At 36.6% G+C, this 24,606-nt stretch overlaps 1 protein-coding gene across 3 annotated transcripts in view; it reads right to left on the reverse strand.

The window, feature by feature from the left end:
• TNIP3 (TNFAIP3 interacting protein 3) overlaps positions 1–24,606 on the reverse strand; it is a 96,144-nt gene that overhangs the window by 64,484 nt on the left and 7,054 nt on the right. For 2 of the 3 annotated variants that reach the window (XM_025385971.1, XM_025385970.1), the window contains exon 2: positions 20,584–20,669. In XM_025385971.1, the coding sequence (XP_025241756.1) occupies positions 20,584–20,669 (86 nt within the window). Of the gene's footprint in view, positions 1–20,583; positions 20,670–20,754; positions 20,797–24,606 lie in introns of those variants that run through there. The other variant, XM_025385972.1, reaches the window with a different exon arrangement.

Consider the following 24,606-nt stretch of genomic DNA (forward strand, 5'->3'; position numbering starts at 1 on the left):
TTCTGCTAAAGAAACGACATTTACCCTCACGTTGCTGATGCTTGTAGAAATACATACAAACAAACAGACCTCCTGCCCAGACTAGTCACAGTGATGGCAGGATTCATGGAGCCAGGCCCTGCATTAAACACCATTCGCTTGATTTTTTTCGGACTGCAGAAGGCCCTCTTCAGGTGGAAACTGTCTCCCTATTCTTAGAGTTGAGGGAACTGAGACCCACAGAGACTAAGCAATTTGCTCAAGGTGAGCTCTTAATCAATTACTGCGTTTACTCAGGAACAAAGGATCCATTTTCTGTACTCAGAAATAAATTGACAAGATCCACAATACTTTCTTTTTATAGGTTTTGTGTCTAAAACTAATACTGTGATAAAAATCCATTTTAAACCTGTGTTTGTAAATTGCTAAAGGTAAAGAATTAAGACAGATCAACTAGTGATAATGGTAGAGGTAGCTCTTTTTAATAAGTTTTTTCCTCTAACAAAATACAGGGTTTTTTTTAAATTAAGAAAATAAATGGATGAATATAATATTTGGTTCTAAAGAGCTAAAATTCTGGAATTGCTATAGGAAGTAATTGTGTGTGGTTGACTATGTAATAGAAATCATAACAATTAAATGTGAAATTCCAGCGAGATTTGGAAAACCAACGAATTTGTCACATTTTTTTAATGGAATTATAAATTACCTGAGATATAAAGTATATACAGCTTTGAAGATGAAAAAATTAACAATTGCTTAGTAATATACATTAATACCAAAGATAACTATAAATATTTAGCAAAGGCTCAACAAATGCTGAACAAATAAATAAATAGGAAAAACAAGTACTTTAATCTTTTGTATAAAGATTTTTATAATAATTGTTATAATACAATTTCAGTGTAGAAAATTTAAAACAAAATTATGATAGATTTGCTCCTATTTTCTTTCCGTTTATATATGAATTTTTAAAATTGAGATTAGAGATACATAGAGTTTTATATTTTATTTTTTCTGATTAGTATTTCATCAGTCATTAAAAACCATAAGAAATAAAATTCTCCTTCTTTTACTCAAAGAACCATGGGTAGAATAAGAATTCAGTTTAAAGCATTCAAGAACAAGCACGAATAGACTTGACTCAAAGTCTTAATGAACTTAAAAAAATACAATGTGTTAAATACATCAAAAATGGGGAAAAATCAAATAGAAAGCAGTGGGCTATTTATCAATGCAATATAAAAGTTGTACTCATAAATAACAAGTAGATGGCTGCTAAGAGTTAAGAAATTGTTGTTTAGCTTTACTGTTAAAGACTTTGGATGTTCTTACATGAATGCTCTCTTTAAGAACACCTAAGTCCTGCCGGGCACAGCGGCTCATGCCTATAATCCCAGCGTTTTGGGAAGCCGAGGCGAGTGGATCATGTGATGTCAGGAGTTCGAGACCAGCCTGGCCAACATGGTGAAACACCTTCTCTGCCAAAAATACAAAAATTAGCTGGGCGTGGTGGCGGGCGCCTGTAATCCCAGCTACTTGGGAGGCTGAGGCAGGGGAATCGCTTGAGCCTGGTGGCGGAGTCAGGAGCAGAGATTTCAGTGAGCTGAGATCGGGTCACTGCACTCCAGCCTGGGTGACAGAGTGAGACTCTGTCTCAAAAACAAAAAACAAAAACAAAAACAAAACACAATAAACACCTAAGCTAAGTTCAAGCTAAAATACACATAGGAAGTATTTAAATTTTTTAAATAAAAATGAAGAATCAAAGAGAGTAATGAGAAAGAGATCATCTTTAACATGTAAATCTATTCCAAACCTAGCTGGAAAACTAAACATAAACAAAAAACTGGGAATTACCCAAGAATTCTGAAGAAATTTGGGGGCAAATTTAGAAATCCTCCTCAAAATACATTAGCCACCATGAAAGAGAAATGAAGATTGTTGGTATTATTCTTATTAATAAGGAGAACCATATAAGAAAGTCGAAGTCCTTATCAGTGAGTAGTGGAAAGTCATGGTGTAAGTTCACTACTATTCAAGTGTTTTGCGCTATGGAAAGAAAAGTTTCTGTAATGACAAATCTTGCTTGACTGAATAAATACACATGTGAAAGATTCACTAATATTACAGGCAAAGGCAATTTTAAACATTGAGTAACTATGAAAATGTTCGTCATGTTTTTAAAAATACATCCTAGAAAAGAACTAGAGGATGCGGATAATAGACATGTTTCTGGGTGAGTATAAATATTTGTTCTTTCTTAAGGACCTTGACTAGGAGAAGTTTCATTCTTGTTTTTTTTGTTTTGTTTTGTTTTGTTTTTTAGAAATTACTTGTAAGAGAAAGTAAGCAATGACATTTTTAGGACTTTTCAAACCAAAATGCTAAAGCAAAAGGAATAAGCTACAGAGAAAATGCACAAATTTATAGGAATAGGCTGAAAAGTAGAGCATGACCTTCATTGTAAAGAATTGCATTTAGAGAAGAAAATAACCCAAAACATATGGATTTGATATATATAGACTAAACTTTCTGTTGCAAAGAGGTTTACAAGGCATTTAGATTGTTTGCTTATGAAATCATTCTCACAGAGCCTACAGTGCAAAATTTCTCAATGACTAGATTTTATCATTCATTTGGCAAATAACACTTGAGCACCTATTATGGGCCAGATGCATTTCTTGGTGGTTAGCATATTATGTCAATGAACAAAACAGAAAACAAATCCTTGTTTTCATGGAGCTTATATTTCAAGGTTTCTGTTAAAAACACCAAAAATTGTAGCATTATTTTGCCTCTGAACAAACTTATAGTGAATTTACCCTCAAGTTCCCTAATAAACATGACTTGAAAGATCTAGTGAAGATGATCAAGAAGATGGGTTGCCTCAAGGTAAAATTTTTAAAAGTTGGTTTATGTGTCTGGAAAATATAAGTTCAAAGAGAGTGTTAACAAAAATTATGGAATACGTTATGAGAACAAGCTGTTCTTTCAAAGTAATGATGGCCTGAGCTGTCGTAAAATACACATATAGCTCTGAGGTATTTAAAATTTTTAAATAAAAATGAAGAATTAGAGAGGGTAATGAGAAAGAGACTGCCTTTAACATGTAAACCTTTAAAAGAGATCTTTGAAAAGGGTATAGATCCTCTTCGATGGCCAGAGATACAAAGTTGTAAACAATTAAGAGGAAGTTTAGTGAAATCCTAAAACCAAACAAACAAACAAAAGGACTAGAGAAAACTCAGATGTGACATGGCAGGTCCAGTTGAAAGCATTGAGCAAGGAGAGAGAGCGGATAGATAATTCGAAACAAAAAATAAAGCAAAACAAAAAACAAAACCAGAGCATTTAGGGAAACAGGGACACACTCACAGAAATGGTGGCAATACAACTTCAGGGAACCAGGAAGGGATGGATGCTAGAGCCGGGAAACTGTTAGTAAAATACCGGTAATATCTACAGCACACTAAGCTTCAAGATATACCTATACAACTAGTTGTTACTTAGACAGCAGTTTTCACTTAAAAGAAGTTGGACATGAGGTCTTTAAGAAAATAATCTTACTACATTTCTAGCCCAGAAATACCTCTTTCTGGCAGAGGTAGATGGGCAGGAAAAACAAGGACTTCAAAAGCCCTGGTTATGAGAAGGGATCAATGAATGGGAGGAGGAAGTGACGCCTGGGAACCGTTGATTAAAGATTTCAACCCATGACAAGCTGAGAGATCTGAGATTAAGCTTATCACCGAATTGATCTTTATCTCCAAATTCCTCTGTTCTTCACTAGAATTAAGAATAGTGTGCTCAGCAAGCTTCAACAGCCTGAGAAGAATGGCCTGGAGAAGAGAAAGCTGATCATGTAAACACAAATTCACAATGCCCAGAAGAAAGACATTCTTTTGATACCCTCAGATAAGAAAGGAAACCAAGGAAGCCTAATCTTTTCAAGTGACATCAGAGTAGGTAACTTGTCAGGTTAGGTACCTGAGGATGGTTGTGTAGGTTGTTGTGTAAGAGCACCTGGCTTAGGAGTGAAGGCTGGGACACAGCCCATTCTCTACTTGCCCAGGCAAGAGACCTCGTGCGGGGCTGCATATGCCCAGAAAAAAAGAGTGCTTTTTCTTAGTTACACAAAGGCACTACACAAGCTAGCATTGTCTTGGGAACTGTGTCCCCTCAAAAACCATGGTCAGAGGCAGAGCTCTTACCTGTCAATACTGTGATGGCATTTGGCATTTCTTTTTTTTATATGTTGCAACACTGTGACCACTTTCACTGGGTTCCTTTACTGACCCCAAATGGGCACAGACATGCTAAAGGAGCTTCCTCTTGCCTTGGTTCTCACCCAAATAGGTAACATCAGCCACACCTGAGAATGCTGAACAATGGGTTCACCGAGACAACTGCAGAAGAGTTTCCACAGAGATGCTACAAAATTATAAATTCCCTTTTGCATAATCCACTAAGAAGAGGAATATTTACAGTCCAAGATTTCTCAAAAACTTTATAGTAGGGCCCTCCGTAGACTTTATTTAGACACAATGTCTCAAAACTGTACCTAGTCAGAACTTGTCAGGCTGAGGGGGTTTTCCACACTTCTCAGCAACGTTTTTGAACTTTACGCAGAGCTTTGACAGTTGGCAGCTGTGGGGTCCCTGGCAGTCTCTGGATTCACAGAGACTCCGGAGCACACATGCCCTGACCAGTGGGCTCCCATGGTGCTTTTAGTAACCACTAACAAACTACTGTCTTTTCCTATGATAGAACCATCTAGTTCAAAGAGAACTGTGGCAAACACTTACTGCCAAAGCTATTGGTTTAATGATCCCGGAGTTACTGCCAGTAATCAGGCACCTTGGCTATCTTTTTTCCAACAGATTCTTTGTTGTTGTTTATTTTTGTTTTAATTTCCTCAGAGAGCTTTTTGTTCCTTTTTATCCAGCAGATATCTGGAACCCCAGCTCAGCTGGCCATTTCAAGTCCTCTGTTCAGGCTCTGTTAAGAGAACAAACAAAACTGTACTGGAAAATCACTTATCATGGGCAGAAATAAACCCAGAGGGAAGTGTCACAAAGTGAAACTGGCTTTTTGGATCTGCTTGGTGAGAGTGAAAGTAAAGGTCACTTTTTGGTAAGATACTCTGAATATTAGCAAAAGTGGAACTGTGTGCTGGGGAGGAGAGTAGGAGTTGAAGGTCAAGGGGGAACTTTGGTGGCTGCAATAACCATGATTAATTTATGAATGGACTCTAAACTATGTAAATGGATGCTTCCGATGAGTCTGGATGAGTAGGGGGCAGGAAAGAAAGTTTTGAGGTGTGAGGAAAGTCCAGAAAACGTGCTAATCAAATGTTCCACGAAAGGGGGCAACTGGGTGGCCATACGGATGTTTTATTTAGTGCTTGGAAGGACCACAGAAGGACTTACTGCAGAAACCACGAGGGCACTCCATGCAAGATGGCGTGTAGTCAATGGCTGGCTTCTTACAGAGCAGTAGGCTCCAGGGTGGAACATCTGGTTACTAGGCATTGTTTTGTATCTCATGTGTTTAAAATTAGTTTTTAAGCATTATGTTGTATGTCTCAAAATCAAACAAAACTCCCAAAATAGAAGACAATAGGTTTTCTAAGAAGAAGACATAAATATGGTTCTACAGCATGAGCATCATGATTATTGCCTTAGGCAAATTTGGAGCTAGAATGTTTGTAAGAGTTTTCTAGCTAAGCCTAGCTAGCTTCACGCAATACATGTCTGCATGTTATTCTTCCAGGCTTGTGTCATGGTAGAAAGAGCCCTGGACCTGGAATCAGAAGAGTTGTATTCTAGATTAACCAACTAGCTATGATTTGGGCAATTATTTAGCTCATTCATTTGTATATTAATTAATACACACATTCATTTATTCAACAGTTATATACCAAGAATCTGCTATGTATTAGTACATGAGGATCTCATTTTCCTTATATGTAAATTAAAGAAACTGCCTAGATAAAGTCCAACATTGAAGTTATATAATTTATTTTAAATGTCACATTATTTTGAAGCATTGAGATAAAAATTTAGGTCAACTCACAAACAAATAGAAACATATCCCATGTTCATGGATGGGTAGAATCAATATTGTGAAAATGACCATTCTACCAAAAGCAATTTACAAATTCAATGCAATTCAAATCAAAATACCACTATCATTTTTCACAGAACTAGAAAAAAAATCCTAAAATTCATATGGAACCAAAAAAAAAGAGCTCACATAGCCAAAGCAAAGCTAAACAAAAAGAACTAATCTGGAGGCATCACAATACTCAATTCCAAACTACACTATAACGCCATAGTGACCTGACCAAAGCAGCATGGCACTGGTATAAAAATAGGCACACAGACCAATGGAACAGAATAGAGAACCCAGAAATAAGGCCAAATATTTAGAGCCAACTGATCTTTGACAGTGCAAACAAAAATATAAAGTGGGAAAAGGACTCCCTATTCAACAAATGGTGCTGGCATAATTGGTAAGCTACATATAGAAGAATGAAACTGGATCCTCATCTCTCACCTTATACAAAAATCAACTCAAGATGGATCAGAGACTTAAATATAAGACCCGAAACCATAAAAATTCTAGAAGATAACATTGGAAAAACCCTTCTAGACATTGGCTTAGGTAAAGACTTCATGACCAAGAACCCAAAACCAAATGCAACAAAAACAAGATAAATAGATGGGATTTAATTAAACTAAAAAGTTTCTGCACAGCAAAAGAAATAATCAGCCGAGTAAACAGACAACCCACAGAGCGGGAGAAAATCTTCACAATCTATGCATCAAACAAAGGATTAATATCCAGAATCTACCAGGAACTCAAAGAAATCAGCAAGAAAAAACAGTCCCATCAAAAAGTGGACTAAAGACATGAATAGATAATTCTCAAAAGAAGATATACAAATGACCAGCAAACGTGAAACAATGCTCAATATCACTAATTATAAGGAAATGCAAGTTAAAAACAAAATGCAAAACCAACTTACTACTGCAAGAATGGTCATAATAAAAAAATCAAGGAATAATAGATGTTGGCGTGGATGTGGTGAAAAGGGAACACTTTTACACTGCTGTTGGAATGTAAACTACTACAACCACTATGGAAAACAGTTGAATATTCCTTAAAGAATTAAAAGCAGTTCTACCATTTGATCCAGCAATCCTACTACTGGGTATCTACCCAGAGAAAAGGAAGTCATTATATGAAAAAGATACTAGTACACGCATGTTTATAGCAGCACAATTCACAATTGCAAAAATATGAACCCAGCCCAAATGCCTATCAATCAATGAGGGGATAAAGAAAATGTGGTATAGATAGATAGATAGATAGATAGATAGATAGATAGATAGATACCATGAAATACTATTCAGCCATAAAAACAAACAAAATAATGGCATTTGCAGCAGCCTGGCTAGAATTGGAGATCATTATTCTAAATGAAGTAACTCAAGAATGGAAAAACAAACATCATATGTTCTCACTCATAAGTGGGAGTTAAGCTATGAGGACTCAAATGCATAAGAATGATACTGCGGACTTTGGGGACTCAGGGGAAAGAATGGGACAGGGGTGAGGGATAAAAGACTATATATTGGGTACAGTGTACACTGCCCGGGTGATAGGGCACCAAAATCTCAGAATTCACCATTGAAGAATTACTCATATAACCAAACACCACCTGTTCCCCAAAAACCTATTAAAATAAAACATTCAAAACAATCTAGGTCATCTGATATAATACATAAACTTATTTATCAGGTTATTGGACCATGTATTTTCAAATAGTAGCCTGTTTTATTTTTTAATGGATATTTTACATTATAGAAATATATCCATTTTAAGAAGCAAACATTAGAGAACACAAAAAAGTTAATAATATTCTTATGCTTCCTTCAGTTCCACTCTACTCTGATAATTAGTATTAACATCACTCTTCCATATTTTTCTCTGTGTTTATACAAATATAAGTAGAGTATATATACAATATATGTGTGTCTGTATATTGTGTATACACTAATACACAAGATATTTTTGTTTCTTTTTAAAATATAAATATATATTATAAATTAAATATTTAATATTAAAGTATTGTATTATATATAACTCTGCTAATTATTTGGTTATTTTGCATTTATGCAAAACTCTCTGAATATTCCATCAGTTCATACATATTGCTCTAATTATTTTAAATAGACAAATAATATTTGAAAATTATGAATGGACCAAATTTACTTCGTGAAAGGAAAATAAATCTTAGGGCCCAAAATCACGAAGCTAAAGGGCAAAGTCAAGCTGGAAACTGCTTAGGGCAAACCTGCCTCCCATACTATTCAAAGTCACCCCTTTGTTCATGGAGATAAATGCATATCTGATTGCCTCATTTGGAGAGTCGAACCAGAAAGTCAAAAGAATGCAACCATTTGTCTCTTATCTACCTATGACCTGGAAGCTCCCTCCCTGCTTCAAGTTGTCCTGCCTTTTTCAGACCGAACCAATGTTTGTCTTACATATATTGATTGATGTCTCATATCTTCCTAAAATGTATACAATCAAACGGTGCCCTGACCACCTTGGGCATATGTCATCAGGACCTCCTAAGGCGTGCATCCTCAACCTTGGCAAAATAAACTTTTTCAGTTAACCGAGACCTGTCTCAGATTTTCAGGGTTCGCAACTTAATCATTTCTCTATGATGGAATAGCAAGTTGTCTCTAATTACGTTTTCCTCTTGATGTCACTACAATAAAGGCACTATAAAAATGCCTGTCTAGATATATTCTTACATACTAGTATTTTATTTATATAGAATAGATTTACCAATGTGAGATTGTTGGTTCCAAGGGTATGGACATTAAAACTTTTAGTAGTGCTTCTTGGTTATTTTCTAAATTGGTTACGATAATTTTCATTCCTGTCAGCTATGTGTAAGAATTCTTATTTTCCTGCAGCCGAAGTCAGTCCTAGGTGTTATTGGTATTTTTGCCAACCAAAAGAATTCCATTGTTCTAATTTATATTTTCCTAATTACCAGTGATATTGATCATATTTCAATATGTTCATTATTCATTTGCTTTTCTCTTCTATAATTGTTCGCTCTGGTTCTTGACTGGTTTTTCATTATGGGTGTCTTTTCCCTTTCCCGTTTGTAGAAGTGCTGTGTCTAGTTAGCATTTTAACAGGTAATAGGTGTCATAGAAGAAATAAAGAGCAATGTAAGTGGAATCAGGGTTATGAGGTGTTAGCTGGGGAGATGGGAATTACAATTTTAAATGGAGTGATCAAAGGTGGGACTTATTGAAAGGTGACAATTGAGCAAGGCGTGAAGGAGGTGTAGTATGGGCCACATGGCTTATTGGGGAAAGAGCATTCCCTGTAAAGGTAGACAGTGCAAAATCTCTATGGCTAGAGCTTGCTTGGTTTTTCCAACATACAACAAGAAGGAAAATAGGCTGGAGTGGGAGGAGTGAGAAGGGGAGTTGTAGCAGATTACACTGGAAAGGTAAAAGGGAGCCAGCTCGAGGAAGTTCGTGGGCATTGTAAAAACTTTGCATTTTACTCTGAGTGGATGGGGGTTTTCAGCAAAGGAGGGATATGATGTGACATAGTTTGGAAAGATCATTCTTGTTGGTGGCTTTAGAACAGCCTGTAGGGAAGCATGGATAAAGGTACTAAGACCATTTAATAAGTTCTTGAAATTATGCAGACTAGGGATACTTGTGGTTTGGACAGAATGGTAGTGAGGGATGTGGAGAGAAAAGGTGGTATTCTGGGCGTAATTTGAATTCAGCCAGTAGGAGGGAAAAAGGAAAGAGAGAAAAAGCTCAAGGGTGCTTCCAAGTTCTTTCAGATTAAGAAACCGGAAATAATAAAGTTGCCCTTTATTGAGATAGTGTACTAGTCTGTTCTCATGCTGCTATGAAGAAGTACCTGAGACTGGGTAATTTATAAAGGAAAGAGGTTTAATCGACTCACAATCCTGCATGACTGGAAATGCCTCAGGAAACTTACAATCATGGCAGAAGGCGAAGGGGAAGAAAGGCACCTTCTTCTCAGGGTGGCAGGAAGAAGTGCGGAGCAAAGGGCAAAGGCCCCTTGTAAAATCATCAGATCTCGTGAGAACTCACTCAAAATCATGAGAACAGCATGGGGGTAACTATCCCATGATTCAATTACCTCCCACTGGGTCCCTCCCACAACATCTGGGAATTATGGGAACTACAATTCAAGGTGAGATTTGGGTGGAGACATAGCCAAACAATATCAGACAGGGAAGACCAAGAGAAGAGCAAACTTAGACTAGTCTTAGGAGACCCTTACTTGGGATATCTTTTAGACTTCTCAAGTAGACATGTTCATTAGGTAGGTGAATATGCAAGTCTTAATCAAAATAAACTTTTTGCTAAACACTTTTCATGTGTTATATCATTTAATCCTCACCTTAACACAATTAGGAAGAAGCTATTATTCCCTGATCCTCAGGTAAGTTAAATATGATGATAATCAACTTGCTCCTTAAAAATAATCTCTAAATTATTCATTATTCTCATAGGAATTTTATCATAAATTTATTGTTCTGACTTTTAAAATATAAATGTATTTAAAGGTGTTAAGATATTACATTTGTGTGTGTATATATATATATATAGTGTGTGTGTGTGTGTGTGTGTGTGTCTTTTCTTTTTTGAGGTCTCCCTCTGTCACACAGGCTGGAGTGTAGTGGTGCAATCATGGCTCACTGCAGCCTCAGCCTTCCAGACTCAAGAGATTCTCCCACCTCAGCATCCTGAGTAACTGAGACCACAGGAGCTGGGACTACAGGTGTGTGTCACAATGCTCAGCTAATTTTTTCTTTTTTTTGTCTTTTAATAGAGATGGGGTTTCACCATGCTGCACAGGCTGGTCTCAAACTCCTGGACTCAAGGGATCCACCTGCCTCAGCCTCCCAAAGTGCTAGGATTACAGGTGTGAGCCACTAAGCCCAGCCATGTTTTATTTCTTGCACTAAGTTCCTGGGGGTACAGAGCTATCTAATTTTGAATTCATGGGAGTTGTACATGAATTGAAAGGTCAACTTTTCAATTTAAAATAGAAATAAGTTCAAATATTGATTCCAAAGGGCAAAGAGCTAAGGCAAAAAAATGGGATCAGGTAGAGGGAAATGTTTTCATTGGAAGAAAACAGTCATGGAAGATCATATTAGTGAAAATATAGTATGTGTGATCTGGGGTTCTTTGTTTTGTTTTGTTTTGTTTGCTGTTTATTTGTTGCTGTTTATTTGTTGCTGTTAACGACTGGAAATTGAAGAAGAAAGAAGAAGGAACCCTGAATATTCAGAGAATTGTTCAGAAGTACAGAAAAAAAGCCTCAAGATCAGTAAAAAACAATGATCAATGACGTATTTTACCTCAAAGCATAAAATAGACATTAAGCGTTGACAGTTGTAAAGCAGAAACTTCTAAATTTAAAAGAGCAACTAACAAGTCCCAGGAAAATCAAGAAAATTCCATTAAGTTTAAATCTATTAAAGTTTCGTAGAAACCAGGATATGTCAATGAATGATTTATAATAGCTGTATGTTAATGGATTAGGCAATAAAGTCTATGTAGATGCTATATATCTTTAAATCTTACTCTCTGTATTATTTCATAATTTCAGTGATGTTTAGATGCTTTACTTAACTACTTTAACATTGACTTAAGGTATTAGTTAATAAAAACAACCAGCCTGCAGATTTGGGCATGGCAACCACACAGAGGCGGGCAATTTAGACAAGAAGACCAAAAATTTGAAACTGCCTTTACAAAAATTATAACTGAGAAATCTATGACAGTGAAAGAGATCTGACCTAACTGACTCCATCTTGCTTCTAACCTGCAAGCTGACCTTGTTCACTCCTGGATATAGGCCAAACTAACTTTGGGAAGAACTTAGTTTATAGTTTAACTTTGAAACAAAGATGATAACAACCTGATATGGTTTGGCTGTGTCCCCACCCAACTCTTACCTTGAATTGTACTCCCATAATTCCCATGTCTTATGGTAGCGTCCCAGTAGGACATAGTTTGAATGATGGGGGTGGTTTCCCCCATACTGTTCTTGTGGTAGTAAATAAGTGTCATGAAATCTGATGGTTTTATCAGGGATTTCCGCTTTTGCATCTTCCTCATTTTCTCTTGCCGCTGCCATGTAATAAGTGCCTTTTACCTCCCGCCATGATTCTGAGGCCTCTCCAGCCATGTGGAACTGTAAGTCCAATTAAACTTCTTTTTCTTCCCAGTCTCAGGTATGTCTTTATCAGCAGCATGAAAATGAACTAACATACAACCCTTTCCCAAAACAAACCCCCTTCTACCTGGGGACCAGAGTGCCTCTATAGGACTAATAAATTATCCACTAAATTAGAAATTATGGTTTAGGAGTCATGCAGCCAGAGACATCAAGATTTGAAACCTCCCCAGTTGCTCCTAGGGATAGCATCACCATTGTAAAACCCAAGAGGAGATATTTTACAGACCCTGAACTAAATGCGTCAGCTGGTGCCACCCAGATCAATAAACTGATTCATCTGGTCTTGTGGACCCCACCCAGGAACTGACTCAGCACAAGAGGGCAGCTTCAAATCCCTATGATTTCATCTCCAACCTAACCAATCAGCACTACCCACGTCCCAATCCCCTGCTCATCAGATTATCCTTAGCCCTGATCCCTGAATTTTCAGGGAGACTGATTTGAGTAAGGGTAAAACTGGTCTCTCATTCAGCTGGCTATGTGTGAAATAAATGCTTTCTTTATTACAATTCCTCTGTCTTGATAAATTGGCTTTGTCTAGGCAACAGGCAAGGAGAATCCATTGGGCTGTTACAAGTGGGTGTGGTATAATAAAAAATATACTCTTTGTCTCTGGTTCCTGGCACAGAGCTTCTGATATCCTTGGAATTTCTTAAGTGATAGGAATGACTGTGTCTTGTTATTTTAAATATACAGTCCTCTGGACCACACCTAAGTTTATGCTAATGAAGTCTGTCAGGGTGCCAGAAAGACCAAATTTGTGATTAGAAGGTGGGAACTTTCAGCCCCATTCCCCAATCTCCAGGAAGGGGAGGTAGCTGGACATTGGGATGTAAATACTCTTTAAAAAAAAAACTTAAGTCTACTGGGTTCTGTATGGATATAAATACTCTTGAGCAAAGAAATTTGGAAAGCTTCCTGGTTGGTAACACATTGATGTGCTGGGAGGATGGCAGGTTTGTTAAGGGCGAGGATGCTGTGTGACAGCATCTCCATGCTTCACCCTTTGGATTCTTTTCATCTGGCTGTTCCTGAGTTGTATCTTAATAATAAACTGGCAACATGTGTTTCCTGAGTTCTGTGAGTCCTTCTCATGAATTACCAAACCTGAGGATGGGGTTGTGGTAACCTCTGAATTTGTAGCATGTTGGTCAGAAGTATGGGTGGTCACTGGACTTGTAACTGGCCTCTGAAGTGCGGGCAGTCTTGTGGGACTGAGGCCTTAACCTGTGGGGTCTGTACTAACTTCTGGTAGTGTCAACATTGAATTGAATTATTGGACACATAGTTGGCATGGAGAGTTGGGGGAAAAAACTACGCATTTGTGGTCAGAAAAAAGAAGTCACACTGGGTATAATGGATGCTTAAATGAACTCAAGCAAGCAGCATTATTCCTAGAAGGAATAGTGAACCCAGGGGAAATAATTAGGCTCCAGATTAGCCTTGTAAACTCAGGCCAATAAAGTTATGACAAATACCACACATGTATGTACCTGTGAAGCTCCATTAAACAAATACAGAAGATTCAAGATCTTCTACTTTTTTATTCCAAATAGAAAGAGATAAATATCCATTATATTATTTTATTGATGTTTTATTGATCATTTTAGTTATGCAACTTTTATTCACTCACTCAACAAATATTTATTGAGGTTTACTACAGGCCAAGAACTATTCTAGGTACTTCTTATAGTATATTTCTTACTATAGAAAACTAGTTGGTGGCACATTTTTTTGGTAATGTATAGAGTTTTGCTGAATTTTACATGAGTGCTTCTAATAAAAGAGAAAATTGTTAAAATTTGAAGTATTTTTAAGGCTTTAGATTAAATGACTTACCTAAGAAGTGTGATTTGAACTCAGGGAGTCTGATTCAAGAAACCACACTATTAACCACTATGCTGATTTTAAATGGTGTCATTGAGATAGTGGATACTCCTCACTTCTAAATAAATAAGAACTTTTGCTATCAGCTTTGCTCAAAAGGGTAGGTGTGAGGTACCCTGAGCCCACAGATGAAAAGGTATTTCACCATCCTTTAATGAATTATAATTTATAATAAAGAAAGGAAAAATTACTATTACATAGAGATAAAATAAGTCCTTGTTCTCTGCAACATTTTTTAATAGCCTGAAATTGCACCAGGTTTAGTAATGATATCTTAAATAATAGAAGTATTGGTGGTCCCCTAAGGGAATATCTTCTAATATATTGCCTGGACTTCCAGATGCCTATTAGATATTAATAGCCACTTAAGCCCAATTTCTTCACACAGTCTCTGAAATCATTATAGATCAATAAGAAAAGCAAATAAAATCCTTATTAAGTACCTGTAGCACAAATAGGTGTCTTAGTCTTCTTGAGTTGCCATAAGGAAACAGCATAGACTGGGTGTAAACAGCAGGTATTTATTTCTCATAGTTCTGAAGGCTAGGAAGTTTGTGAACAGGTAGGTTTCATTCTAAGGCCTCTTTTCAAGGCTTGCAGTGTGCTCAAATGACGTCTTCTTTGTGCACATGTGGAGAGAGACAGCAAGCTCTCTGGTCTCTTTTTGTGAGGTCACCAATCCTATTGTACCAGAACCCCACTCTTATGACTTCACTTAACCTTAATTACTTCCTAAGGGCCCTATCTCCAAATGTAGTCACACTGGGGGTTAGGAGTTCATCATGTGAATTTAGGGGGACACAATTCAGCCCCACTGTTGTGTTCTGAAATAAAGTATGATGTAGCACAGCAAAAAATGAAACGAAAAAGAGAAATCATCAAATGGTTTGGATCTTAAAATAAATATTATTTTGCATTTTAGTACGCTGGTATTTTCTGTCATAATTGAAAACCCTGATCTGGTAATATAAAGAAAATAAAGGAATTTCTATGGTTAGAACAATGAAAATAACTAGGCTTGGAAAGCAGAAATGCCCTTGGCATAGAAATGTTTCCTAGATGTGAAACTGAAAAATGATTCTCTAGTTCATTTGGCTTGGAAAGAGAGGTGATGTGTGATTTAAATAATTATTATACAATTTAACTAACAGAGCAGAATATTTAGAATATGAAGTGACAGCTAGAGTCTTATGTCAATATAAATACTAACAAATGATATAAAATACTAAAAAGAGGAATAAAAAGGTATTTGAAACAAATCTTCAATATAACCTGCCTACTCTCTAAACTTATATTTGAATAGAGACATAAGTTGTATCCCAAGTGGAAGCCCATGAGAGATGAAAACCCAACTCACTGAGGGTATTACATTTAAATTTTCAATTTATGTGAAGGAATAAAAACAAAAAGATTCAAACCAAAGCCAAATTGAATTTTCCAAACTCTAGTCTCTTCATTTTTCCCATTATTTCTTCACTTAGTACATTTACACAAATTCCTGTCAGAGTAGCAGAGAGAGTTGTGAATTTGTTATTTCCAAATTGCCCTGAAAACTAGAATTTTGCTAACGCAATACCTTCTATTATATTAACTGGCTTTGAAACTGCTTCAAATTTAAGCCACAGAAATGGAATGTACTGCCATGGAGGGTCTGTATATTGAATTATCAACTCGGAGGAGATGGCTTCAGCACAAACTCTGAAGCCTTCTGCAAAAAGAGAGCCAAGTCCTTAGAGTTGCCACCCACAGAAAGGACAGACTTAAAATTCATTCAGCTGGCTGCAGGTTGTCTGTGGCCTGCCTGGGGCCTCGTACGGACCTCCAAGCAAGCTCCGTGCCACCACAGCTTTTATCAAAGACATTTCCACTGAGGTAAAAGCTGGGTGATTTCCTGTCTCTAGACACACAAATTTTATGCTGGTACCAGTACTTCCCAGAAAAATGCTAAGTTGATTCTTGGGAAAATTCTAATTTGGTATTCTTTTCAACAACATCTCCCAAACACTTTCTAGCATACAGTAATAGGCTTACAAGTGTTTTCTACATTGAATCCAAGAGTGTATGCAAGCATAAAGTATTAAAGGCAGACAGAACAAAAGGTATACTCTAAATATCTTCTTGGACCTTCTGTATAAGGTAGGCCTCAGAATATGGAAATCTGTGTTTATCCCATGGGCGTTGTTTGCATGGAAGAGGTTTTTCTGAAATGTGCTTTATGAGCCTGGCTCAAAGCACAAGTTGTCCCAAAGCTCCTTGTCTCAAATCTCTGTGAATGTGTCCATCCAATAAAATGTAATTTCATCTAATATACTACACATAAATAAATAAGATTGAGAGACTGCTTTCTTAATGTGGAAAGAGAAGAAACTTAGTCTATTGTCCAGAGACCCAATGGGACTTTGATGTTTATCAGTTTGAAGAGATGCAATTTCTGGAAAACTAACAAATTTGAACTGCAAATAAATAAATTAGTAAAATTTATGAAAAAAATTATGATTGGTCTGTGATGTTTTGTGTGTCATTAAAAAATACTTATTCATCAGTGTTGCTGCTTATTTAGTGAAAATAAAAATACTTTTATTTAGCTCTTCAAACTATAAGGCTCTCTTCTACCTAACAAAACAATATGAATGGACAGAAGATACATTTTCATTTTCAGGGATGTCTGTCTTTATGAAAAGGTGTGAGATAACCTTAACTTACAGTAGCTGCATAAATGGTTCTTTCTTCTGCCTTTCCAGAACAGTTTAATTTAGAGTCAGGTAAGAAGGGGGTTAAAAATAAAGAGGCCAAAAGAATTGTAGAAATGCCGATGATATTATAAAAGAGATCATTTTAGTTTTCGTTTACCACATACATAGTACAAGTAAAACATCTGCCTGTCACCCCATAAACATTCCTACACTTCTCTTCCTTTTATGAGACAAAAAAAAAAAAAAAAAAATAGAGCTTTAAGGGACTTTTAATAGCCAGCAGCTGTTTGGCTGCTCAGTGTTGCATCTGGAAGAGAGTATGCTACTCACATGGAGAAAAAAAGACAAAAGTATTGTTTAATTTTCTTAATGTCCACCAATGCTTTACATAAAGACATTTGAATGATTTGAATATGAAGAAAGACACAGAGCTCCTTAAGTGCATCTGAAATCCACTACATTGTTACCAGAAGGCATGAAAAATGGATGGCATTAGATCCTGTTTAATATTAGGTTCAATGACTGCAGTTGTGAATGAGTTTAATGCCAGGTAAAAGGGTTACTTCATGAGAACACAAATTCATCTCATTCTTCTGAGATGAGCTCTACTTCAGGCTAAAATGAATCATAGTAGTTTTTCTTGCAACGTTATAATTATAATTTTCTGAATGCATGATCCTTTTTTTTTAAAAAAAAGACATTCTTCTTACAATAATTGTTAGGACAGGAAAGCATCTGCTTTAGAAAAATTAAAATGAAGAACTGGTATTACAAGAGTACTTCGAAAAAAGGATGACCCCAGGATCACACATGTTGAGAGGGATTGCTTTTATAATAACAATATGTTTCAAAACTGTGTTAAAGGGAAATATAAAAACTATAAAACACCATGTTTACTTTGATAATCCCCCACACTGACAATCAAAATTATTTCTTCCACTCCTTTGAAAGGAAGCCTGGTGTCAACCATAATATCAATATGTAGGCCCTAAAGCACTTCATTGAGGAAGGAGTCAGTTCAGGAGTGACAGAGGGAAAGATGACTCAGGCGCTCACTATTCTCTTCCTGCCCTGTTTGCTCTCACCTCTCTTCTTTATTCTTCTTTCCCACTTCCCTCAGGCAAAGACATGGACCGTGGCCACTGCCTCACTGCCTCATCCCTTATCCTTCTTTCTGCACTTCCGGGTATATACACCCTAGAAGGCAAGTTGAAAAACATCTTCTGAACATTTTAGATTACTATCAAAGAACCTAACCCTCTCTATTCAAAATACAAAATTTTAATCACTTTAGAAAAAACGTTAGCTACTAAATTCTACATAATTTTCATCATCGGTAAATAGAACTAAACAGTAAAATGCATTGCTGGCTGTGGAGAGGAGGCAAGAGAATGGGACTCAGGAGCTCACACAAAGTCCTCAGAATTCTCCATGTGGAAGGAAATGGCTTGCGCATGTGGAGAGGTGGTGGGGTAAGGATAGCCCCTACCTCTTAGAAATAATAGGTTTCTCCCTTCCTTTCTTTATTCCTCCCTTCCTTTCTTCCTTTTCTACATGGTGAAATTTTGCCAAGCATATGCTTCTGCTACCAAAGGAGGATGGGTATCATCTTTCGTAGAAGTTGTTCAACATTACATCATATATTTTTTGTTTCTGTAATGCCTATAGCATCTTAGAGGTTGTCAATATAATAACTTCATTATCAAATGACTCCTGTGATGTAAATTTCAATTTTACTAATATTTTATTAAAATGTATATAAAATAGATCAATGCTTATTGTAGACCCACAGTCTTTGGGGGGAATATTCTGCTGCATGTCAAGTCTTTCCGTTGAGGTAGGTAAAATCATATTGACAAGGAGAGACTTACACACCCAGCACAGTTATAGAATAATAAAGTATATTGCACAGGAAAATGCTAAATTATATACAATTAAAGGCTAAAATGCTTGTTAAAGATACTGAATGTAATTGAGGTGAATGGGAGAAATCAATATTTCTATATTTATTTGAACTTCAGATCTTTTCCCTTTCCAATTAATTTTTAACACTATTGCTAGAGTAGCCTATTGGAAATCCTTGGTTCAAAATTCTTAATGTTACCCCTTGTCCAGTCATGATTTTCGTATTGAAAGTACAGACGGGCCTCTTTTAATGAAAAGATTCTCATAGACAATCTGAGAATATGACTCCAGACACACAGGATCTGAGAACTCTAGTTTAAGAACCACTGGCCTAAAAACTTAATTATTATTATATATTTAAATTATCTTTCACTCGAAAGGTATCACAAAATAGAAGTTTTGTCTTTATAAACAGAAATATTGGCCTGTAGAATAAATTCTCAGCTATTTAGTCTCTCACTCAGGAGAGAGTATCAACTGAGTTTCCTTTTCACTACACACCACCTGTGGAAGCCAAAACAAACCGTTAGTTGATCCAGACACAAATACATGACTTTCCTACCACCACATCTTTGCACACATTCTGCCTTCAGCTTGGAATAGCCTTTCCTTCTGTTTTTCCATCTTTCTCCTCAGTTTCTCTTTGTCAGAAATTAGGTTAAACCACTTCGTGTATTTCTATCCCAATCTCTGGAAATCTCACTTTCCTCCGATTTCTTTTTTTTCTTTTTTCTTTTTTTTTTTTTTTTGAGACGGAGTCTCGCTCTGTCGCCCAGGCTGGAGTGCAGTGGCTGGATCTTGGCTCACTGCAAGCTCCGCCTCCCGGGTTTATGCCATTCTCCTGCCTCAGTCTCCCCAGTAGCTGGGACTATAGGCGCCTGCCACCTCGCTCAGCTAGTTTTTTTTTTTTTTTTTTTTTTTTTTGTATTTTTTAGTAGAGACGGGATTTCACCAGATTAGCCAGGATGGTCTCGATCTCCTGACCTCGTGATCTGCCCGTCTTGGCCTCCCAAAGTACTGGGATTACAGGCTTGAGCCACCGCACCCGGCCTCCTCCAATTTCTAAGAACAGTTTATCTGTGCCTCTTTCATGGGGCAGAACATCCTACCATATACGATGCTTAGGCATCTGCATGACTTTTCACTTCTAAACTTCAAGCAGCTTGAGGACAGGGTCTGAATCTGATTCCTCTTCTGCAAGGAGCAAGCACAATGTCTTGCACATAAAAGGTGCCACATTTGAGAAAAAAAAAAAAAAGGAATAACTCTACGAACCAACAAATAGAATGAGGCTTTAAAAAAAAAAATTGAAAGATTGATAGAATGTGGAAAGTGCCTAAGTAAGGGATTTTTTTTCATAAGGAACTTAGTAAACTTCTCACACTCCTTCAGGTGAGCTAAGGATTAAGCAAATCAGGAGAAAAGATAAAGCTACCCCTTCACCTTACTGGTGGAATACAGTTGTTTCCTAGAGACAAATTTGTGCAATTACAGAGAAACCATCTACCAAGGCTTGTCAATGGAAATTTACAGATATGTTAAAAATCAAGTAATCTTCATAACCTACTATGTCTTTTGCCCTGTGGATAGCAATAAAAGAAAATATGTTCAGATAGATAGGCGTACTGTGACCCGTCATCTTTTCCTTTTCTATTCTATATAGCTCCATCCAGACAGCTTCTCTTCTACTCTTAATACACTATCATTGTTGCAAAGCAGAAGTGCTCTAATTAGAATATTAGTATCAGAAGCATATAATCTCCAAATAAACTGTTATTACCTTTCAGAATCTTCAGACTGATTGGTGAACATTACCAGTTTATCGTCCTGTTTCTCATTTTTGTTTATGAGCCGTCCACAAGGAATCTAAAAGAAAAAAATATGAAGGACATGAGTCTCAGATGTACCTCAAGGGAAGTTAACTATGTCAGTCACCGAAGGAGAAAACCACCTGTTAAATGCATTTTTCATCAAAAGCCATGTTTTTATTCTCATGTCTTGTTTTCAGCCCTGCCAGACGTGAGAAGACAGACCACAAGCCTGCCTTCTGCCTAGTTTCAATGAAAGGTAAAACACTGGGTGTAAACACAGGCTCAGTGAGTTAAGGAAGAATCTCATGACAGGGAGAAATTGTCCAGGAGCAAGTAAAAGAAAGCTAGACATTCTAATACACACAGCATGAACGGTTAAAGTTGTCAGACTGACATGTTTGTAGTTTAATTAACCCCAGTCTAGGAATGAGTTATCCAGGAGTGCCTACTGACCCCAGGACGCCAGCAGCTTTCTTCTAGGAAGAATGCTCATGACAGCTTTTTCTCCAATAGGAGTTACTGATTATTTCTATGATTTTCAGGGTAACAAGGGAAGTGGTAATGGGACAATGAAAAAAAGAGAGAAAAGAAACTACTTGTGACAGAATTTGTTTCTCATTTTTAAAATTTATTATTAAGTTGCACTTAAGTTTGGTGCAACTTAAGCACCAAACTGTGGACAAACATTATACAGACTACATAGTACCTCATGGGACTTACAGTAGAATCTTGAGATTGAAGAATTTGAAGATTTGTGTATGCTTTAAAAGCCAATTCCTGCAGGCAATGAACACATTTTAAATGCATCTGGAAACCACCAATTGCTGTGACCCCGTTAGAACATTTAGGAGTTAGGCACATGGGAAACATGAAGCCAGTTTGTCTGAGTTTCATGCCTCTCTGTTTAATTGTAACAACCACCACAAAAGAAAAAAAGGTTTGTTAAAATGCTCCAGGAAAGATTCATTTCAGCTATTGGCAAGCTGGCTGTACATAGTGTGGGAGGGTGGCTTTTTGTTTTGTTTTGTGTTGTTTTCAGCTTGTGACAGCTGTTTAAAAATCATCTGTTACCACCATGGTAGCTAGTTACTAGATGAAAGCAAATGCCTTTCCGGACTGTGGAAGGAATTGGACCACCAACTAGTACAGCTATCTTTTAAATATGCAAAATTGCACAACTGCGCATCTTGTTTATATGGCACGCTGGAGATATTACACAATTCTGCAAATATGTTGAAGAGGAAACCAAGTGATAGCCATCTGATAGAGTGACTGCAGTAAGTGCTCATTTCTGAAACATGAAGTCTTAAATATTTAATTAATAAACAAATTTATAGTAAGGTTTTTAAACTGTCTTATATTCTTTCACTATTTCAAAAATTACCTTTAAAATGCTAATTTCCAAGCATATGTGAAATTACACATGGAGTCTTAGAGTATCAGGGAATTGTAGAATCTGACACTGTGGAGAACACGCTAAGAATTATAATGCCATCATTTTACAATAGAGGAAACAGAAGTCCAGAGAAAACAAATGACTTGGCTAATTAATGACTGATCTAGGATTAGACACCAAACCATCTGACCTGTAGTCACGATCTTCTATTGTTGTTCCATAATTGAAAATTATACAGATGAAATTTTAAGTTTGAAATAAAATAAAATTAGATACTGATCTATTTTAATACTAATATATTTTAAAACAAACCTACAAAATTTTTACATTACAGATACAACCTCATAAAACTATATTTCTTAGGCAATGGCATTGTATTATTTGAACTGTGGTGGTAAACACCCCAAAAATAGCATGTGCCAAAGGAAATCTCCAGACTTAATATTGTACAGTTTAAAATTGACAAATAATATCTTGGAGGCACTGGAAACAGACAAGATGGAAATTGTCTCAAAGACATTAATTAGTTTACTGAACATTGTACTTCCCCTTCATAAATTACCTTTTCCTAGGCTAGAATTTTACATTTGTTATTATTCTATCCAGGAAGTAAAATATTAACCAGTGATAATCAGAAAAGTCAATATCCCGGGCATAATTTTAATTTCCAATAGTTTATTTTCCTTCCTTACTTCCTTCCTTCCTGCTTTCCTTCTTTCCTTTCTTCTTCCCTCCCTCCCTTCCTTCCTCCCTCCCTCCCTTCCTTCCTCCTTCTCCCTGTCCCTCTTCTTCTCCCTCTCTCTCTCTCTCTCTCTCTGTCTCTTTCTTTTGAGACAATGTCTCACTATATTGCCCAAGCTGGAGTTCAGTGGTTGTTCACAGGCACCATTATAGTGCATCATAGTTCTGAACTCCTGGGATCAAGCAATTCTCCTCCCTCAGGCTCCTGAGTAGTTGGGACTACAGGTGTGCACTACTTTCCCTAGCTACAGCCACATATAATTTCAGAGAACAAAAAGATTTACAATTAAAAACCATAGAAGTGGCCAGGCGTAGTGGCTCACGCCTGTAATCCCAGAACTTTGGGAGGCCGAGGCTGGTGGATCACCTGAGGTCAGGATTTCAACCAGCCTGACCAAAATGGAGAAACCCCAACTCTACTAAAACTACAAAAATTAGCTGGATGTGGTGGTGTGCACTTGTAATCCCAGCTACTCGGGAGGCTGAGGCAGGAGAATCACTTGAACCTGGGAGGCAGAGGTTGCAGTGAGCTGAGATCACGCCATTGCTCTCCAGTCTGGGCAACGAGACTGAAACTCCGTCTCAAAAACAAACAAACAAACAAACAAACAAAGAAAAAACCCATAGAAGTAAGAGTACCCAACTGACTGAGCATCCTCTCAAGCTAAAAGCAAACACATGTCTTTGTTTCCATCATTTGATTACTTCTGCTTTCTCCTCCCTACTCGTCCTTTTCCTCCTTTTTTAGAAATTCCTATACTGCTAAAGAAGCAGCTGTTGCTTTCTGTTTAACTTAGCCAAAAGATGTTCTCTATTCTTGGATGCATTTCAGCACATCAGTGAAAATCATAAGCTATTGATTGTTTAAGCAGAAGTTTACACAACCCATAGTCCCAAAATAACCCAACTTTGAAGATAAACTTACTTTTGGAAGTAAACAAAGTTTTATGAGCTTTTTGACATTTCTAGTGACAGCTTTTAAAATATTTGGATTTTTAAAGTCAGATTCAAGGGCAAGATGTTAGTACTACCTGTGATAGTCAAAGTTTGCTCAAATAGGTTTTACAGACCTTGAGAATGTTATATTAAAAATTACCAATGAATTATTGTACTATTGTTTACATTTATGTTGGTCAAGTCTATGTTACACATTGAGAGGTGTCTAAATTTACATACAATCAAAGGCATGAAAACTTTACTTAAGGTAGAAAGGATAGAAGCTGACAAGGCATATTTATTTATATAAAATGTGTTTCTTTCTGGGTCATGCAATTTACAACTCATAACACCTACCTGGAAACTGTTTCATTTTACTATCTTTACTAAATTAACGTTAAATGTTAACCGGGTTCAATCCATTTAGGATGAAATGTTCTCATCAGGTACTAAACCATCATGAAAATTACTATCCTTGTATCCATATATAATAAGTAATGAAGAATCTATAAAGTAATAGACTGAAAACCATATATATGTACATTCACATGCTTACAGATATAAAAGCACTTATATTAATTTTTTAGAAATGACATTATACCATTTAAGAATACATGAAATCTTCCTTATTGATCACATAAGAGACCTACAGGTAGGCAGTCAGTTAATCAAAATATTGGTTAAAGCTGGGACTCATGAAGAATGATACATTAATACCATATTAATTTAATGTCACTGAAAATACATAGGTGAACATCATTGCTAAGCGCTGTTTTCTAAGGAGAGATCTATTAATGGTTGTCCACATGTGTCTTCTGGCCCATAATAAATCCTCGGTGAATTCTAGTTTTGGTTTCTTTACAAAGGAGAAAAAATTTTAAGACACAAAACAATCTGAAAACATACTGCTTTTAGGTTT

Source organism: Theropithecus gelada, chromosome 5 (assembly GCF_003255815.1).
Source record: "Theropithecus gelada isolate Dixy chromosome 5, Tgel_1.0, whole genome shotgun sequence".
Lineage (NCBI taxonomy): Eukaryota > Metazoa > Chordata > Mammalia > Primates > Cercopithecidae > Theropithecus > Theropithecus gelada.